Here is an 18,712-nt window from a genome sequence, read left to right on the forward strand (position 1 = left end):
CGGACATCCAGGAGCCGGCGCACCGTCCACGCCGGCTCCCCGTCGATGATCCAGGCAGGAGGCGGCGCCGGTCCAGGAGCACAGAGGGGTGAGGTGTGGTGAGGTTTGATTCTTGACACATGAAAAACCGGGTGGATCCGCAGTGAAGCTGGAAGTCGGAGCTTCACTGCGGCAGGACTGAGGATTTTGAGAATTTTGTATGGTCCAATGTACCTGTCCTTGAGCTTTGGGGAGTCCACCTGGAGGGGGATGTCCTTTGTGGATAGCCACACCTCCTGCCCGGGCTGGTAAACAGGGGCCGGGGACCGCCGGCGGTCTGCATGGATCTTCGCCCTCGTCTGGGCCTTCAACAAGGCAGAACGGGTGGAGTGCCACACCCGACGGCACTTCCGCAGGTGGGCCTGGACCGAGGGCACACCGACCTCTCCCTCCACCACGGGAAACAATGGGGGCTGATACCCCAAACACACCTCAAATGGGGAGAGGCCGGTGGCAGAGGACACCTGGCTGTTATGCGCATACTCGATCCAGGCCAGATGTTCACTCCAGGCCGTCGGGTGTGCGGACGTCACACAGTGCAGGGCTTGCTCCAATTCCTGATTGGCCCGTTCTGCCTGTCCATTGGTCTGCGGGTGATACCCGGACGAGAGGCTCACAGTGGCCCCCAGTTCCCGGCAGTAGCTCCTCCAGATGTGTGAGGAAAACTGGGGACCACGATCAGAGACGATGTCGGTAGGTATCCCATGCAGACGGACGACATGGTGGACCAGGAGGTCTGCAGTCTCCTGGGCCGTGGGGAGCTTCGGGAGGGCCACGAAGTGGGCCGCCTTGGAGAATCGGTCCACTATCGTGAAGATGGTCGTCATGCCCTGGGACCAGGGGCGATGAGGCACAGGACGTGGCTGAAGAAGTTCCTGTGCCTTCTGGTGGTCTGCCTTGCCCCTGGCACAGGTGGTGCAGGCCTGGATATATTCCCGGACGTCGGCCTCCAGGGACGCCCACCAGAAGCGCTGCCGGACCACTGCCACGGTCCTTCGCACCCCCGGATGACAGGTTAGCTTAGAACCGTGACAGAAATCCAAGACAGCAGCCCTGGCCTCTGGTGGGACGTAGAGCTTGTTCTTCGTCCCAGTTCTGGGGTCCGGGCTCCATGCCAGGGCCTCCCGGACGGTCTTCTCCACGTCCCAGGTGAGGGTGGCCACGATAGTGGACTCCGGAATGATGGGCTCCGGTGGATCCGACAGCTCAGTCTTGACTTCATCTTCATGCACCCGGGACAAGGCATCCGATCTCTGGTTCTTGGTCCCGGGGCGGTAGGTGATTCGGAAGTCAAAACGCCCGAAGAACAGTGACCAGTGGGCTTGCCTGGGGTTCAGCCGCTTGGCGGTCCTGATATACTCCAGGTTCCGATGGTCAGTGAAAACCGTGAAAGGCACAGACGCTCCCTCCAACAGGTGTCTCCACTCCTCAAGAGCCTCTTTCACCGCAAGGAGCTCCCGATTGCCCACGTCATAGTTCCGTTCTGCCGGGGTCAACCTGCGTGAAAAATAGGTACACGGATGAAGAACCTTATCGGTCTCTTCTCTGGGATAGCACGGCTCCTATCCCTGAGTCCGAGGCGTCCACTTCAGCCACAAACTGGCGGCTAGGATCGGGCTGCACCAGAATGGGTGCAGTCGAGAACCGCCATTTCAACTCCTTGAATGCGGCACCGCACCGATCCGACCAGGTGAAGCGGACTTTTGGAGAGGTCAGGGCTGTCAGGGTCTAACTACCTGACTGTAGTCCTTAATGAACCTCCTGTAGAAATTTGCGAAGCCGAGGAACTGTTGCAGCTTCCTACGGCTTGTTGGTTGGGGCCAATCTCTCACCGCCGCAACCTTGGCCGGATCAGGGGCGACGGAGTTGGAGGAGTTGATAAACCCCAGGAAGGACAAAGAAGTGCGATGGAACTCGCACTTCTCGCCCTTCACAAACAACTGGTTCTCCAACAACCGCTGCAGAACCTGACGTACATGTCGGACATGAGTCTCAGGGTCCGGAGAAAAGATAAGTATATCGTCCAGATATACGAAGACGAATTGGTGCAGGAAGTCCCGCAAGACGTCATTAACCAAAGCTTGGAACGTCACGGGGGCGTTAGTGAGGCCGAACGGCATGACCAGGTACTCAAAGTGACCTAACGGGGTGTTAAATGCCGTCTTCCATTCGTCTCCCTTCCGGACCCGAACCAGGTGGTATGCATTTCTAAGATCCAATTTGGTAAAGATCTTGGCTCCATGCAGGGGGGTGAACACCGAATCTAATAAGGGCAACGGGTATCGGTTGCGAACCGTGATCTCGTTCAGCCCCCTGTAATCAATGCATGGACGAAGTCCGCCATCTTTCTTGCCCACAAAAAAGAAACCTGCTCCCATCGGGGAGGTGGAGTTCCGGATCAGCCCGGCAGCTAATGAGTCCCGGATGTAGGTCTCCATTGATTCGCGCTCAGGTCGTGAGAGGTTGTACAGCCTGCTGGACAGGAACTCCACGCCTGGAATCAAATCAATGGCACAATCGTACGGACGGTGTGGGGGAAGGGTGAGTGCCAGATCCTTGCTGAAAACGTCAACAAGATCGTGGTACTCAACCGGCACCGTTGACAGATTGGGAGGGATTTTGACCTCCTCCTTAGCCTGTGAACCGGGAGGAACCGAGGATCCTAAACACACCCGATGGCAGGTCTCGCTTCACTGCACCACTACCCCGGACGGCCACTCAATCCAGGGATTGTGTTTTAACATCCACGGGAACCCCAAAATCACGCGGGAGGTAGAAGGAGTCACAAAAAACTCAATCTCCTCCCGATGATTGCCAGACACCACCAGAGTTACTGGTAGTGTCTTGTGTATGATCAAAGGGAGAAGGGTGCCATCTAGTGCCCGCACCTGCAATGGCGAAGGGAGCACCACCAGAGGGAGACCTACCTCCCTGGCCCATCTGCTGTCTAGCAGATTCCCTTCTGACCCCGTGTCCAACAGTGCTGGGGCCTGAAGGGTTAAATCCCCGCTAAGGATTGTAACTGGGAGTCGTGTGGAAATATGTGTGTGTCCCACGTGAATGTCTTGGCCCACCCTAAGCCCAGTTTCTAGGGGCGGGCGTTGGTGTTTAACCGCTCGGGGCAGTCTCTCAATTGATGCTCAATTGAGCCGCAGACAAAGCACGCCCCGCGGGCCAGCCTCCTTTGTCTATTAGGTGGTCTAAATGTGGCCCTGCTCGTGTCCATAGCCTCGTCAGCAGGGGGAGCTGTAGCCACACGGAGTGTAGAGGCCGTGGAGCGTGGGGAGGGCGGAACCCTTTCGGAACCGGAAGGGAGAGGGACGGCGCGTGCCCGGCCACGCCCTTCGTCCCGTTCCCGACGGCGTTCCTCCAACCGATTGTCTAGCCGTATAACGAGATCGATAAGCCCATCTAAATCCCGCGGTTCATCCTTAGCCACCAGGTGCTCCTTCAGGACCGACGACAGTCCGTTTATGAAGGCGGCACGGAGCGCAGCATTATTCCAGCCGGATCTCGCAGCCGCGATGCGGAAGTCGACTGCATAAGCGGCTGCGCTCCGACGCCCCTGTCTCATTGACAGCAGCACTGTCGAAGCGGTCTCTCCTCTATTAGGGTGATCAAACACTGTTTTGAACTCCCTCACAAACCCAGCGTACGTGAGAAGGAGCCGTGAATTTTGCTCCCAAAGCGCCGTAGCCCAAGCGCGTGCCTCTCCTCAAAGCAGGTTAATCACATAAGCTACTTTACTAGCATCAGACGCGTACATCACGGGACATTGTGCAAAGACGAGCGAACACTGCATAAGAAAGTCCGCGCACATCTCCACACAACCCCCGTACGGCTCTGGGGGGCTTATGTATGCTTCAGGGGATGGTGGGAGGGGTCGTTGAACGACCAGTGGAACGTCGATATCCCGCACAGGGTCAGCAGGAGGAGAAGCTGCAGCAGCGCCCTGAGCGCGCGCTTCCACCTGTGCGGTGAGAGCCTCCATCCTGTGGTTAAGGATGACGTTTTGCTGACGGACAATGGAGGAAGTCAAATATGAACACTTTACTGTTGTGAATAGCACAACTCAACACAGCAGATTACAGAATATGTGCAAAAATCAATTAACAAAGGTGTCGTGTGGGCAGGCTCGAGGATAGAAGACGTCTGTCCTGAGAAGAACCGGAACCACACGATTTCCTCCGCCACCGAACCTGGAAAATACTGGACCCGCCAAGTTCCGAGTCCCCAGGTGGCCACCGTCTCCACGTGTCGGATCTGGTACTGCTGGCGAGGAGCAGAAACAATCAGATGTGGGTGTATGAACACCCAGTAACACTTATGGTGGATATTCCACCTCCACCTCTAACACAGTAAGAGACTGAGGGCTACTTAGTTTGACGTGTGTCACTCGTCACGTTTCCCCAAACTTAGTGTCCCGTTATCAGTAGGCTCCTCAGGAACTCCTGCAACAACTCAAAGAATTACCTGTTTTCTTTAACAGAACAACAACGGCTGAGAGTTTACCTCCTTAGGTAGATGATAGCTCGGCAACGAGGTGGAGATGACGTCCGGTCTTTATGGAGTGAGATGGTGAAGTGTAGATGGGTGACAGCTGTCAAGAGATAATGAGTGACAGCTGTCACCCCCGGCTGTGTCCGTGGCGGCAGCGCCCTCTCGTGCCTGAAGCCCGCACTTCAGGCAGGGCGCCCTCTGGTGGTGGGCCAGCAGTACCTCCTCTTCTGGTGGCCCACACAACACCACCACCAAGACAAGATATTTAATGTTCAAACTGATAAACTTTTTTGTTTTTGTGCAAATATTTGCTCATTTTGAAATGATGCCTGGAACACATTTCAAAAAAGTTGGGACAGTGCAACAAAAGACTGGGAAAAATTGATGAATGCTCAAAGAAGACCTAATTGAAAACAGGTGAGTGTCATGACTGGGTATAAAAGGAGCATCCCCAAAAGGGTCAGCCATTCACAAGCAAAGATGGGGCGAGGATCACCAGTTTGTGAACAACTGCATGAAAAAATAGTCCAACAGTTTAAAAGCAACGTTTCTCTTTTTCTTATTCTGTTTTTATTTACATTTTACACAACGTCCCAACTTCATTGGAATTGGGGTTGTATATGAGAAATTCACTCTTGATACTTAAGTACAGTAAATGTAAGATTCTTTAAGACTTTTACTTGAGTAACATTTTTAAAGGAGACTCTAACTTTTACCAAAGTCATTTTATGGTAAGATACTTGTACTTTCACTCAAGTATCACTGAGGTACTTTATACAAGACTGTTGTTAACACACTTTCGATGGTTCTCCTGTAGAAAGTGGTGAGGACTGATGGACTGAAGTGGGTCTATTTCAGTCTCCTCAAAACATGTAGGCATTGGTAGGCTTTTTACATGAGGAAGGAAGTATGCAGGGACCAGGTCAGGCGGTCAGTCACATGAACCCCCAAAACTTTCATATGCTGTGCAGTCTCCACTGCAGCATTGTTAATGTAAACCAGGGTGTGGATGGGCCATTTCCTCCTGACGTTAATCATCAGGGGCCTCATGTACACAGACTTATGTGGATTTCCTACTGAAACATGGCATACGCCAAAACCCACAAACTGGCGTAAGTACAAAAAAAATCAGATGTGTCAAAGTGTGCGTATGCATGGATCCAAACACATTCCGTTTGTACATCTCAATGTGGAATTGAGCGTACATGCACATGTACTGAGCTCCTCCCTTTCTGCGCCCCTATTTAAATATGCAAATTCATGTAAAGAGTCCCTGGATGCTGGGAATACCTACTCTGTCTGATCAGTCAACATGAACACATGAAAGAATTTATGTGAAGTCTGAGCTACAAATGACTGGACATGATGTGGAGCCATGTAGGGATAGTTTACTTGGTACCCTTGCAAACAGAATAAACATGAAATGGGAAAAATGTTAGTGGGAGCACGTGTGTTTGTGAGAGGCAGCTGTGAGCTCAGAGCAACACACACACAGAAGTGAAAAGAAATTAGCGCTGGTTGACAGTGTGTGACATTATTGACAAATACTGAACACAGGGAGATAATCAGGGTCTGTTAAGCAGCGCTGCAACTCTAGTTTCACCATCAAGAAAAAGAAAACATTAATAATAACAAAAACATATTTGAATGCACATATGCCCAAATGTGCCTGCGCTGGCAAGATGCACCCCTGGGGTGCAAGTGCTTAGTGAGGTGGTTGGTAGATGATGTGATATTTCCCACTTGCACAAACAGGCCTGTTTGTCAGGAAATCCAAGATCCAGCTTCGAAGGGACGTGTTTATGCCAAGTGGGTCCAGTTTGTTGACCAGATGCTGGGAGATTATGGTGTTAAATGTCAAACTAAAGTCACGACTTTAGTCCTTCGAGCCCTGAAATCCCCTCCTCCCCTTTTAATGTTTCTTTCTTTGAGTATAATGTACATGTGTTGTATATCAAAATGTTCACATTGATCTCAGCTTTCTGAAAGTGAGACATATATTTGTCTGCAACATGATGTAGAGATATGATCTATTAATAGAAATATGGTGAACAGCTGAGCAGGACACAGGAGAGCATTATACTTGTGCTCTGATCTGAGGGTTAAGAAGCTTCAACTGTTTAGATGGCCAGAAAAACAGAACAACCTACTGTTGTGGAAGTATTCCATGTAACAGTGTAGTCTGTGATTATAAGATGATCCTGTATTTTTCCAGATGCATTTCCAAGGTGGAAAAATGCTGTCTTATTTTTAGTCAACATAGTAATTTCTGCAGTGGTAGAAGGTGGTATTTTGCACTTTAAGGACAGTATTAGTGTTACTTCACGCTATTTATCATGCTTACTTTTTAAAAACCAGAGAATAGGTGTGTTTACCCCACTGTTAAAATGCAGATATTTTTTTTTTTTTATTACATACTGTATTTTCTGGTTGTCTTGTGAAGAATTGTATCATCCTTCTTTTTCAAAAAATTTGATAAACCCCCCAACAAATAAAACTAAAACTAAAACATAAACCATGGGTTAGAAGAACGCAAGTGATGTTGCCTTCTGCACCAAACCAAAAATCTGTCTTGTCACAGAGATTGCACCAGTTACCTCCCGGAAGGAACCATCTATCTGCCACAACAAGGTGGTATGTGGGCGTGGCCGTGGCCTTCACCACCCCACTTGGTCCGTAACGCCTTTAGACATGGGTAGATTAAAAAGTACTGGAATTTCATGTTACAGTGTAACAGTGTCAAGGATTTAAAATAAAAAACAATCTCAGAGGTTTTGATCTGTTGGATGATAGATACTTGTTATCTGGTGTTTAAAAGCTTTAAGTGAGGAGATGATTGACACTATAAACCTAACTTGGACATGACAAAACTACCCCTCCTTCTGCCACACTTGTTGCCTGCGTGTATTATATATTGTAAACGCTTTGTAATGAAATACCTGAATTAACAGTGTGGTTAATCTCTGTACATGTAATTGAGAAATACATTGCATTGCAAAAGTATTTACCCTCTTGGCACGTTACACATTTTAATTTGTTTAATTTGCTTATTAAATGTCTTCATACCATTTCAAACACAAAAAGTAATTCAAGCTTCTCTATAGTAACATTTCTAAAATGATCCCCCTTAAACTCAAACTGAAAGCAAATCTCTACAACTTGATATAAACTAAATGAAAACATAAAAGCCAAAATTATGGATTGCATAAGTATTATTAAGTTTTATTGCCAATTTATTTATTTATTTATTTTTGATAAATCATGGGATGTTTACATGAACATTTCCAAATCAATGAATGTCTCATACTTCATTTACATCAGTCATTAAAAATACAAATAGTATGGTACCATATGGTAAATCTGCATTCTCAATAACATAGTGACCATGCAAAAAGGAGAATAGTGAGGGAACCCACCAAGACACACCCCTGAAGGAATTACAGGCTTCCATGTAATGTGACTGGAGAGACTGTGCATAGGACAAATTTGGCCTGTTGCATCACCACTCACAAATTCATGGTGGAGTGGAATAGAGAACAACTTTCATAAAAGCTCAGATCTAGGCTCAAGTCTCCCATGTGCCTCCTGGAAAACTGTAGCTGAAATATCAAGTTTGCATTTTCAAAAAAATCCTTGTGTTCCACTCCACTCAGCCTCCACCATGATGTTGTGTTAACTGGTGATGCAAAGTACAAAACAAACTTGCCCTATTCCAAGATTCTCCAATTGCAGCCAGAGAAGAATGTAAGTATTTCAGAGTTGCCGTGTGTATCTTGGTGGCTTCCCTCAGTAGTCTGCCTTTTGCACCGTCACTCAATTGAGAACCGGCTACATCACACAGATTTAACAAACAGTACCATACTGTTTGTATGTCTTAATAATTGATGTAAATAAAGTCTAACACATATTCAGTGACTTGGAAATGTACATGTATCCATCCTCTGACTTACTCTCTGTAAAAGCAATGATTTGTGTTATACCAAAGGAGTCTTTACTTATGCAACACATCATCTTGGCTTTGATATTTTTATTGCATTTATATCAAGTTGTAATTTGTTTGAGTTTAAGGACGATAATTTTAGAAAGTTTAATATAGAGAAGCCTGAATTACTTTTGTTTGAAATGGCATAAACAAATTAAAATGTGCAAAAGCCCAAGGGACTGAATACTTAAGACACTGTATGACATATATATATATAAAAAAAACACTACCAACAAGTCTCTTATATATCCATGCCCCTCACCCCTTCCCCTCCCCTCCCCAGCCAGCCTCCCATCCTGGACTCTCAAAATTTCCTGTATATTTGTATTGTCAAGCGTGTTTGTAACATGGCCCAAACAGAGGGTCACCCCTTTGAGTCTGGTTTGCTTGAGATTTCTTCCTCGGTATCATCAAAGGGAGTTTTTCCTGACAACTGTTGCCTGTGTGCTTGCTCTAGGGGTTGGTAAGGTTAGACCTTACTTGTGTGAACCGCCTTGAGACAGCTTTGTTGTGATTTTGTGCTATATAATTTATATTTGAAATTGCTTGATGATGTGGGACCAGAACTATTAGCCTTCATGTACATATTCATTTGGGAGGATTTGTGCTTACAAGACTGGACAGACAGATGGACAAATGGACAGCTAGATCAATGGACAAACAGATGGACAGACTAAGAGTCAAACAAATGGAGAGGGATGAACGGTTAAACAGATGGACAGACAGGATGATGGATGGACAGACATCTGGACAGTCAGACAGACAGAGTGGTTCCTATTTTACCCCATGTTTAACAGAAACACTGGAGGTGATTTAACACTGAGTTAGAACTGAGAATAGTGTCTGAGTTCAGTTGCCCTGTTAGAACCTAACCAGAAGTATGACAGGGGTTGACCTGGTTAACTAGTTCCTAAATCTCACTTCCAGCATTTGTGGTCAGTTGTTAGCCTGCAGTTGAGGCTGCAGAACAGGTCTTTATGTGGACCAGAGACCAAATCCAGTCAGGTGTGAGTAGAAACTAGTCTGAGATTAACAGGAATGAGAGCCACCATCCATGGCTGTGGATTATCTGAGCCACAATGCCAAACTATCAATGTCAGCGCCGCCGCCTTCTCTGGATGCTGCCGATGTCTGTTACACATCACGTTACACAAACACAAAACATCTCTCTCTCTTTCTCTCTCACACACCTTCTGCAATAAATTACTATCAAGAAAAAAACTAATTTAATCAACATTTAACTCAATGCCATACACTGAATACTGGAAAAATGTTTATTGTGTAAAATATTTTACTGGCTGCTCACTGAGGCAGTAAGTGGCAGCTTTTTATTGCCCTCTACAGGACATCAACCTCCTCGTCTGCTGAATCCAACATTGGTATTTAAATTATATATATATATATATATATATATATATATATATAAAGCATGTACATGTATAAAAAATGCTTTTTGGCAACCAGAGATGAAACAGTCACATCTTGAGGACAACAGAAGGCACCCTAAACCTGCCAACAGTCGCACCCAGGAAAGATAAAAACAACAACAAAACAACACCTTTTTTAACGTCATAGTTTCAGGTTCATGTTTTTAAAATGGTTGTCAGCCTCTGGGGAAAGAATCTTTGAAGTTCTTCCCTATGAATCCTGATGTTTTAGCAGGGATGTGTTCTGGTTCTTACACTGTTCAATACTTGCATGGACCAGGTGTTGGGTAGAGTTGTGTTTTTGTTGGTCAGGACCTTGACTTTGCAGACATTGCTGTGATGTTTGCACAATTAATAGATGCTCTGATTGCAGTGCTTGAGAAGCTGAGTGAGGAATAAGTGTGTCTGGGCATGTGAATGTCCTGGATCAAGACTAAGATCCAGGCTTTCAGTGATTTAATTCTGATGATTTCTGGTGAAAGTGTTGATCTTGTAGAGATGTTCGTTCATCTCAGCAGTGATATTCATGTTTCTGGCTTCTCAGCCTTTAAGATCAACACTCGCTGGTGGAGACCTTATGGAATCACGAGGCAGTATTGTAATGGAGTTCACCTCCGAGATAAAGGCCAAAACCATATCACAGCAACTCAAGGCCAAGGCTGAGGCCACAACATCCGAGGCCGATGTAGAGGCCAAGTGTTACCCAAAGTCTATCGTAATTGCCGCGGCTCATTTTCATAGACTCGAGTGTAATTTCACACCACAGCCAAGTGAGTCTTACGTGACCTTATGTTTAGCATACTTTCATGACGCAATGTCCCAGGATCACAGACATTAATACATTACCTGGGCAAAGGAATATAATAATGCTAGGGTAGTGACAAGGCTGTTTCACAAGATTTGTACGTTAGTACTTTTTTACCTAGCATAGCATGTGCCTATGTGTGCGTGTTGTACTGTGGTGACTAGAAAACAATGCATTCCAGCACTGCACGCATAGACCTGTTCAAAATGTCAAATGTTCCAAACTTTTTTAGGCCACATGGTGTTCTTGTTCCACTAATAAAATAAAACATTTGTGCGAAATTTTATTGTAATCGGATATTGTTTAGGGGTCCCCCAAATAAGCAATGTAGTAATCCAGTAATTACAGTAATGTTCAGCTCTGGGTGACCAATTAACCACCACTTTTTGCGATTAGAAGCCATCACATTTACCTGTACAAGAAAAATAATGGCAACAGAGTCTTCTCCCGTTACGGTGACGTTGCCCTGCCAGCGGAGGGAGAGGAAAAAGTGTCACTCTGGGGGACCTCTAAATCTTATCTGATTGAGTTCAAATTTGGTCTGTATCTATAAAACCCCAAGTGTAACAAAAACAACATGTGGCCCGAGGTCTCTCACAACTTAAATTTTTTCACTACATAACATGAACAGCCCTACTGCACGCATAGACCATCGTATGCGTAAATTTACCATGACAGACACTTTTTTGTTTGGCGGGAAGTAAACAGTGCAAATTAAATAAAAACGAGTAGCCTTGAACTGGCCTTGGCTTATTCTTCAAGGCTGAATGATGCAGAGTCCAAGGTCAAGACAGAGTCATCACATATCAAGGCCGACAGTGTTGTGTGGGCCGCCAGAAGAGGAGGTACTGCTGGCCCACCACCAGAGGGCGCCCTGCCTGAAGTGCGGGCTTCAGGCACGAGAGGGCGCTGCCGCCACGGACACAGCCGGGAGTGACAGCTGTTACTCATTATTTCCTGACAGCTGTCACTCATTCTTCATCATCTCACTCCATAAAACCCAGATGTCATCTCCACCTCATAGCCGAGATATCGTACTTCATTGGAGGTAATATCCTCAGCCTGTGTGGTAAATTACTAATCTATCTATTGTGAGTGTTTGCAGGAGTACCGGTCCTTAGTTTGTGGAGGCTGAGTGAGTGCAGACGGCACTCTTTTCCTCTGAAGGATCACTGCTTAACACGTATTGAGTGAGAGGTGGAGGTGGCATTCCCACCATAATTGTTACTGGGTGTACACACACCCACACTTGACTGTCTTTGTTCTCGCCAGCAGTACCAGATCCGACAGTCGGGGACGGTGATCACCTGGGAATTCGGGACTTGGCGGCTCCAGTATTCACCAGGTTTGGTGGCGGCGGAAATCGTGTGGTTCCGGCTCTTCTCAGGACAGACGTCTTCTATCCTCGAGCCTGCCCACACGTCACCTTTGTGGATTGACTGTAATCATATTCTGAGATTGTCTGTATGTTCGTTGTGCTCCTTCACAACATTAAATTGTTCATTTTTGGCTCATCTATTGACCGTTCATTTGCGCCCCGTTGTGGGTCCGTGTCACTACACTTTCACAACACAGAGGCCAAGACATGAAAAGAAAAAAAAAAACTGTCCTTAAACACTGTTATGAGGTCACTGGACAGAAGTGTTTGGTGAAGCCGAACTCTTTGCAAGAGAATGGTGGTGAGATTTTGGGGCTAACCAGTGACCTGTAAGATGATGGCTGGATGTCTTTGGTACCACCTCTCTTTGAATGAGCATAGGGTACTGCTATGACACAAGCGGTTACTTTAGGAGACTAAGATGGGGTGTATCACTTCCATTCTGAGTGAATGTCAGCTATGACATTTTGGCCATGTGGCACGTTTCTCTGGGAATGTTCCTGTTTTCAGTGTTGAGGACCCCAACAACTGGAGAGGGTAAAGGCAACTCATGCTTCACCTGGCTTTGGCAGACAGATCGTTACCTCGGAGAGTTGGCGATGGGCTTGTTGTCTGCCTGGGCAGTTGCCATCCAGAACCCAAGGAGGTTCTGTGGTGTGGTGGATGCAGTGATGCATGGTATTAACTCATCCTCCCAGAGCTGACCCGAGTTCCCAGTAATAACATGCATGTTAAAACATTGGAACAGCTAGTGGCATCTTTTGATGATGATATCGGGACTGGTTCAGCAAATTTCGTAACTTTGTCATCATTTTTGATGGAAACAAAAGCACGTCTTCGTCACTGCTCAACATTCTCTCCACGTATAGGCTATTTAATAAAACAAAAGCGTTAAAAGATATGTACACCCTACAAAAAAAGTAACCTTTTCATGGGTATTATAAATAAACCACTATAAATGGTTCCATGAAATGTGCCAAAAAAGTAGTAATAATTTACAGCAGCAGCAGCGTTATCGGCATCGTGTTTGTACACATTTTAATCACATGTAAAAGTGTTTCAGAATGCGAGCACAAACCAAACACATCAAGTACGGTACAAAACCGAGGTCCCAGTAAACAGTCCGTCACTGTCTTATTTCATAAAAACCACAGCAGTTAAGTTATTTACAGTTAAAATATCTGTAAGTTAGTAAGTAGCGGTGAAGCAAGGGGGCGTTGCTTCCCCATGAAAAAAGTCTTTGCATACAAAAAAAAATGATATCAAACAGTCTGAATGCGAGCAAACAGTACGTAGCCAATGAAAATGTTTGTCTGGATTAGAGACAATCTGATCATCTCCGGGGATGTCTGGTGTGGAAACGAGGGAATGCGGTGGTCAGGTAGCAGTCTGGAACACCATACACTGCCAACACATAAGAAGTGTCAACCAGCCATCTCAGATGGCGCTGTCTCTTCTCTTCACCGGCCACACCCTCAATCTCTCTCATCTCTGACTGCACTGAAGTCTCAGTTCCTTCCCCAAAATGCTCCTCTGTGGGCACGCTGCTCTTAATTTTTGGGGTAAATTTTCTCATAGAAGAAGTTTTGAGCCAGCATGTAGAGTTCCCCATCCTTTTCCCTGACGGCGTGGGCCCTGACAAACTGGAACTGCTCCAGTGCAAATTCATAAAACTCGTTCTCCATCTTCCAGATGGCCGACTGCTGCAGCTTGGCCACCGACTCCTTGATGGGTGGCTTCTTCTCACTGGTCTTCCTCAGATGGGATTTCTTCCCTGAGATCAGAGAACAAATGTGTCAGCGCCCTCTGTCATGTTCATTTAAAAATCCTCCATTTCCACACAGAAATCGAACGTGTCCTCTGCTTCTAATAGAACCAATGGCGATCACAAATCCAAACACAGCCAATGAGCCAGCGCTTCTGTCTTTGTGCGCTCTGCCCCCTGCTGTACGGAAGCATCATTTACCTTGATAGGATACAGTGGTCCAGTGATGGGCAGAGGTCTTGAAATGGAAAGCGGGTTTGAATTCTGGTTTTGCTTTCTAAATAAAATTATTCCAGATAGAATAACTACATTAATGTAAACTCTTAAAATGTACAAGGTGATATATAACACATATCTGTTAATTTTAAAATAATGCACTAATTCTAAAGATTTGAACAATAACACACCAAAGGGATTATGGGTAAAGTAAGCCTCCGCTCATACTGATTGGTTGATTCATTCATTCTATGTAAAAATCAACACAAGGGAATCAATGTAATGTGTTGGTGTTTACAAATAAATGTGCTTTTGTAAAATATGTCATTTTTCTCATTTGTATAAAAAAAAAAAAAAAAAGAAATTTTCAAGATCTTGCTAGAAAGCGCCTAAGTGCACGTCTGATGACATCACAATTCTATCCGGTTAGGGAGACAAGGTTTCTTTCAATAACAAGAACTGTCAAAAAACTTTCTCGTGTGTGGTTGCTGGAGTTGTGTGGCGATAGGAATCGCCATTTGAATGCTTGAATAATGATGTCAGTCGAACAAAGAAATCAAATAATAATGAAAACATGTTCGGTGCGGTGTTAGATCAATCAGTCGCTCCATGAGGCGTCATAACATCAAGCCTGGTTCACATGGCAAGATAATTAGGCCGATATCGGACCCGATCGACAATCTTAAGGCCGCCCCGACAATCGTGATGACGCTAAATATAATCATCACCTGGGAATGTTTGTGTGTGAAATCTGTTTGTGTTTGTTGTCTTTTCCGTGTGGCTGACACCACACATTGTACAACTAAACCTGTCAGATCTATGATTTTTTTTTTTTTTTTTATCTCCACATGTGTGGTCTCTCAGGTTTTGGAAACCTGCAGATAATTTTAAAATCCTGCAGTCGACAACACTGTGATATAACCGGTCGCCAGTAGATGGCAGTGTTCTATGCATTTTGACACCAGTTATATCACAGCTGTTTCTAAACCCCTGGAAAAATACTGTTTGTTGGTTACTGAGTTGGTGTTTTCTTTTCATGACGACTGGAGCAGTATGCTTGAATGTTTTTGATGAATGAAGAGAATGTAGATAGCGCTTCCTGATTTTTCCAGCTTTCCTCCAAACACAGCTATCATTTGTGTGAAGCACGTTTGAATCAAGCCATTAAAAGTAGTTTCACACAAGCTATTTTTATTGTTGTAATAATGAATGATTTTCATGAATAAAGTTGTGAAAAAATGTGTGCACAATGTGTACAGGAATACAGCTCCCAGCAATAATGTTCTGTACTAAATATTGTCTTATTGTTCTGACTGTCACATCTGGGACACATTTAAAAGACTCTGTCCACCTTTCTTTGTGCAAGTTACAGGTATTTGCTGCAGTGTTATCCATAGATTCATGTCTGTGTAGTTACGGGGAGCATGCATGTCGGCATTAAAAGGCTTCGCTTCCCACGGCGTTACACATAAGTAACTTGCAGAGTACTCAGTGCACATGCACCAAACAATGTAGCAACAGCCTATTCTAACACAGGTAACCAGATTTTGACATTATTACCCTAAAATTAAAGCCTGAAGAACAAGTACATATTCTTTGTGTTGAGAACTCATAAAGATACAGTACGTCAGTATCCAAACATATATGATCTACATTAGGGTTCTATCTAGAACCATTTTAGCGCCGGGTAAATTATGTGATCATGGCTCACGGCCGGGGCTCAAGGGTGCAGATCCCCCTGAAGCGATAGGGTTTTATACCTCTAAAATGTTATTGGCAAGCACTATTTTAACTAATTTTGAGTGGCTTTATGTTCATTGAAAGCAAGAATAATAGACAAAAAAAAAGACATTTATGTTGTAATATTTGTAATACCAAAGTTCTTTTTTAAATGTTTCTGTCAAAGTTAATAAAATAAATAACACGGAAAAAGTAAAAACAAATTAATATTTGATGGGCATATAGCATTTGCTCTCTTCTTCAAAAATGACACAGTGTACCTTTAATCCAGTGAAGCAGGCAGAGTTTTTCTGTCATGACAGTTTTTCTAAGAAATGTCTAAGAATTTGAGGAATTCTGAGATTTTTCTTAGAATAACGTCACTAAGAGCTATTTTCTAGCCTTAGGCTGCTTTGTGGATATGGGCCCTCGTCTACATGTCAACAAAATAATAGATTATAGAAACGCAGTGTGGCACCATTTGGATCTGATATGATCTGTCACTTGTCTCTTAAAAGTCCCTCAGAGGTTCCGTGTTTTAAAGTGACGCACATTAAAATAAATTCCAAAGGATGCCTTTAAGTGGTGTAACTTTAGTGCGTCTGTATCAGATATCATTCTCCATCCATTACTGAGGTGCTACACAATCAAATCTCCAACATCAATAGGAAGCCCGAGAGCATATTGATTACCGGTAAATATGAATTCTCAAAGGGCTAATTTCAACAGTAAACATGCAGCCACATGGTGCAGCACATGGATGGATGTGTGCTGCAGCATGACGAAAGCAAGTTGCAGTATGGAGATAGACGGTGCGTGCGGACGCACGCCGCAGCAGCAGGCGCAAGCATAAAGTGTTTCATCTTTCTGTATGTGAAGCACAGTATGAACAGCACCTGTTCTGTACAGCTCGGTGGCTCCTTTGAAGAAGCGTGGCAGCGCCGCCTCCAGCATCATGACAAAGTCCTCCAGCTCCTCAGTGACTCCCACCAGCATGTACTCATTCACCAGGTTGTACTTGGCCTGCTCCAGAGCCCAGTGGCTGCCCACGTTCCTGCACAGACAGTGTTCACTTTCAGAAAAGCACTCTAAATGCACTGGGAGGGGAGCAAGCGCATGACAATCGAAGAGAGAGAGAGAGAGAGACAGAGAGAGAGAGAGACAGCAGCATGAAAGGAGGGAGGAATGAAACAGGTAATCCAACATCAAGAAAAAGATTTCAGGTGTTTAGAGGACCAGCAAATGAGGAGATGGAGAGGGGAAAAGGTAAAATTTAAAAAGATGCCAGAAAAACCCTGCGATAAGGGAATGCAGTTTTATACACACACGGCACTGTACAAATGTTTTAACCACCCTCATCTATATTATAATAACCAAGTGGCCTCTGTGTGCATGCGTGTTTATGGCTTTGATCACGCAAAAATCGGGGAGAGCTGACATTTTCCGTTTGGTATGCTTATGTATTTGGGGTCAAGGATGAACACTGTGAAAATAGAAAGTTGATAGGACAAATATTCTTTGAGAAATTAGCAATTTTAGCTAACCAGTAAACATTGTTACATTGTGCTGCAATGCACTATGAGAGTTCAGGTTTGTTATTGTGGTTTGTTAGTTTAACGGTGTTGTTAGTGTTATTGATTTGTTGTGTTTTTGTAGTTAAACTGATTTAGTCACTTTAGATAAGTGTGATGTTGCTGTTACCATGAGTGACTTAAGTGTCATGTTGGTACCATCAGCGAAATATGTAGTGTTTAAATGTCTTCCATCACTGTCTCTGTCAAATTAAAAGTACCTACTTACAGCAGATTGCAGAAAGACAAAAGGCTGTGTGTGCATGTGCGTGTGTGCAATTTTTATCACGCACAAACTGTGGAGGGCTGATGTGTCGTTTGGTATGCTTATGTATTTTGGGTCAGTGATGAACAGTGCCAAAACTGAAAGTTAATAGGATTAATATTTTTAGATAAGCCACATATATTAGCTAAAAACACTGAACAATGGACACTAATATTTACATTCTGACTCACGCCATTCCAACAGGGGGCAGTAAATCATCTATATATTAAAAGCGTGAGTGCGTGTGTGTGCGTGATTTTATTTAGTAAGTTCAATGTAAGTACATAATATAATTGTAAATACGTTAAAAATACATGGATGACACAAGAAAGTGAAACTTTAAATTGTCTGTAGGTGTGCGTGCGGGTCGGAATGTGTTTGTTTGTCTACGACAGAAAATGAAATACCTTCCATGTTCAACACAGTGATGCAAATGTATTGTTTGAGATTCAGTATTACCACAAAGTGCAGCCAGGTTCATTAGTATTTGAACAGTGTCTGCAGACCAATCAAGATGTCACAAGAGTGCAAACTTTTCAGCTTTAAATCAGTGCTTTGCAAAAAAAGTAACTGGACAAACTAAAGGATCATTTTAAAATTATTTAATTAAATTATTACTTTTGCAGTCAGTTTCCTTTAGACAAGTCAGGGGATGGATACATGAACATTTCCAAGTCACAGAATATGTCTGATTTCAATGACTTCAACCATTAAGAAATACAAACAGTGCAGAGTAAGTAGTTCTCAAAAACTGAGTGACCATTTCATTTCATTTCATTTATTATACAGGTGTATAATAAATGTTACTGTATCAAATGCTTTACGGATTTAGTCTCCATTTAAGGAGACTAGAGAGGAAAGACATCAGGACACCTGTGTCAACTCTGAAGGGGTCATCGCCATTTATACAACTTCATGGCAGTGTGGAATAAGAGAAGGATTTTCTGAAAAAGAAGCTGTGACATTTCAGACACAGCTTGCCAGAAACTACATGGCAAACACAAGCCCGGAGTTCAGTTGTGTTCTTGTATGAGTTTATTTTCTC

The 18,712-nt window shown here is 44.5% G+C and overlaps 1 protein-coding gene across 2 annotated transcripts in view; it reads right to left on the reverse strand.

Annotated features, from left to right (window-relative positions):
- Window positions 1-12,928: 12,928 nt before the first annotated feature.
- Window positions 12,929-18,712, reverse strand: part of hs2st1a (heparan sulfate 2-O-sulfotransferase 1a) — a 93,089-nt gene continuing 87,305 nt past the window's right edge. The window contains exons 6-8 of one of the 2 annotated variants that reach the window (XM_034183247.1): window positions 16,728-16,885; window positions 13,604-13,905; window positions 12,929-13,518 (exon numbers count right to left, since the gene is read on the reverse strand). In XM_034183247.1, the coding sequence (XP_034039138.1) occupies window positions 13,682-13,905; window positions 16,728-16,885 (382 nt within the window). In that variant the 3' untranslated portion in view covers window positions 12,929-13,518; window positions 13,604-13,681. Of the gene's footprint in view, window positions 13,528-13,597; window positions 13,906-16,727; window positions 16,886-18,712 lie in introns of both variants that reach the window. The other variant, XM_034183246.1, reaches the window with a different exon arrangement.

Source organism: Thalassophryne amazonica, chromosome 12 (assembly GCF_902500255.1).
Source record: "Thalassophryne amazonica chromosome 12, fThaAma1.1, whole genome shotgun sequence".
Classification (NCBI taxonomy): Eukaryota; Metazoa; Chordata; class Actinopteri; order Batrachoidiformes; family Batrachoididae; genus Thalassophryne; species Thalassophryne amazonica.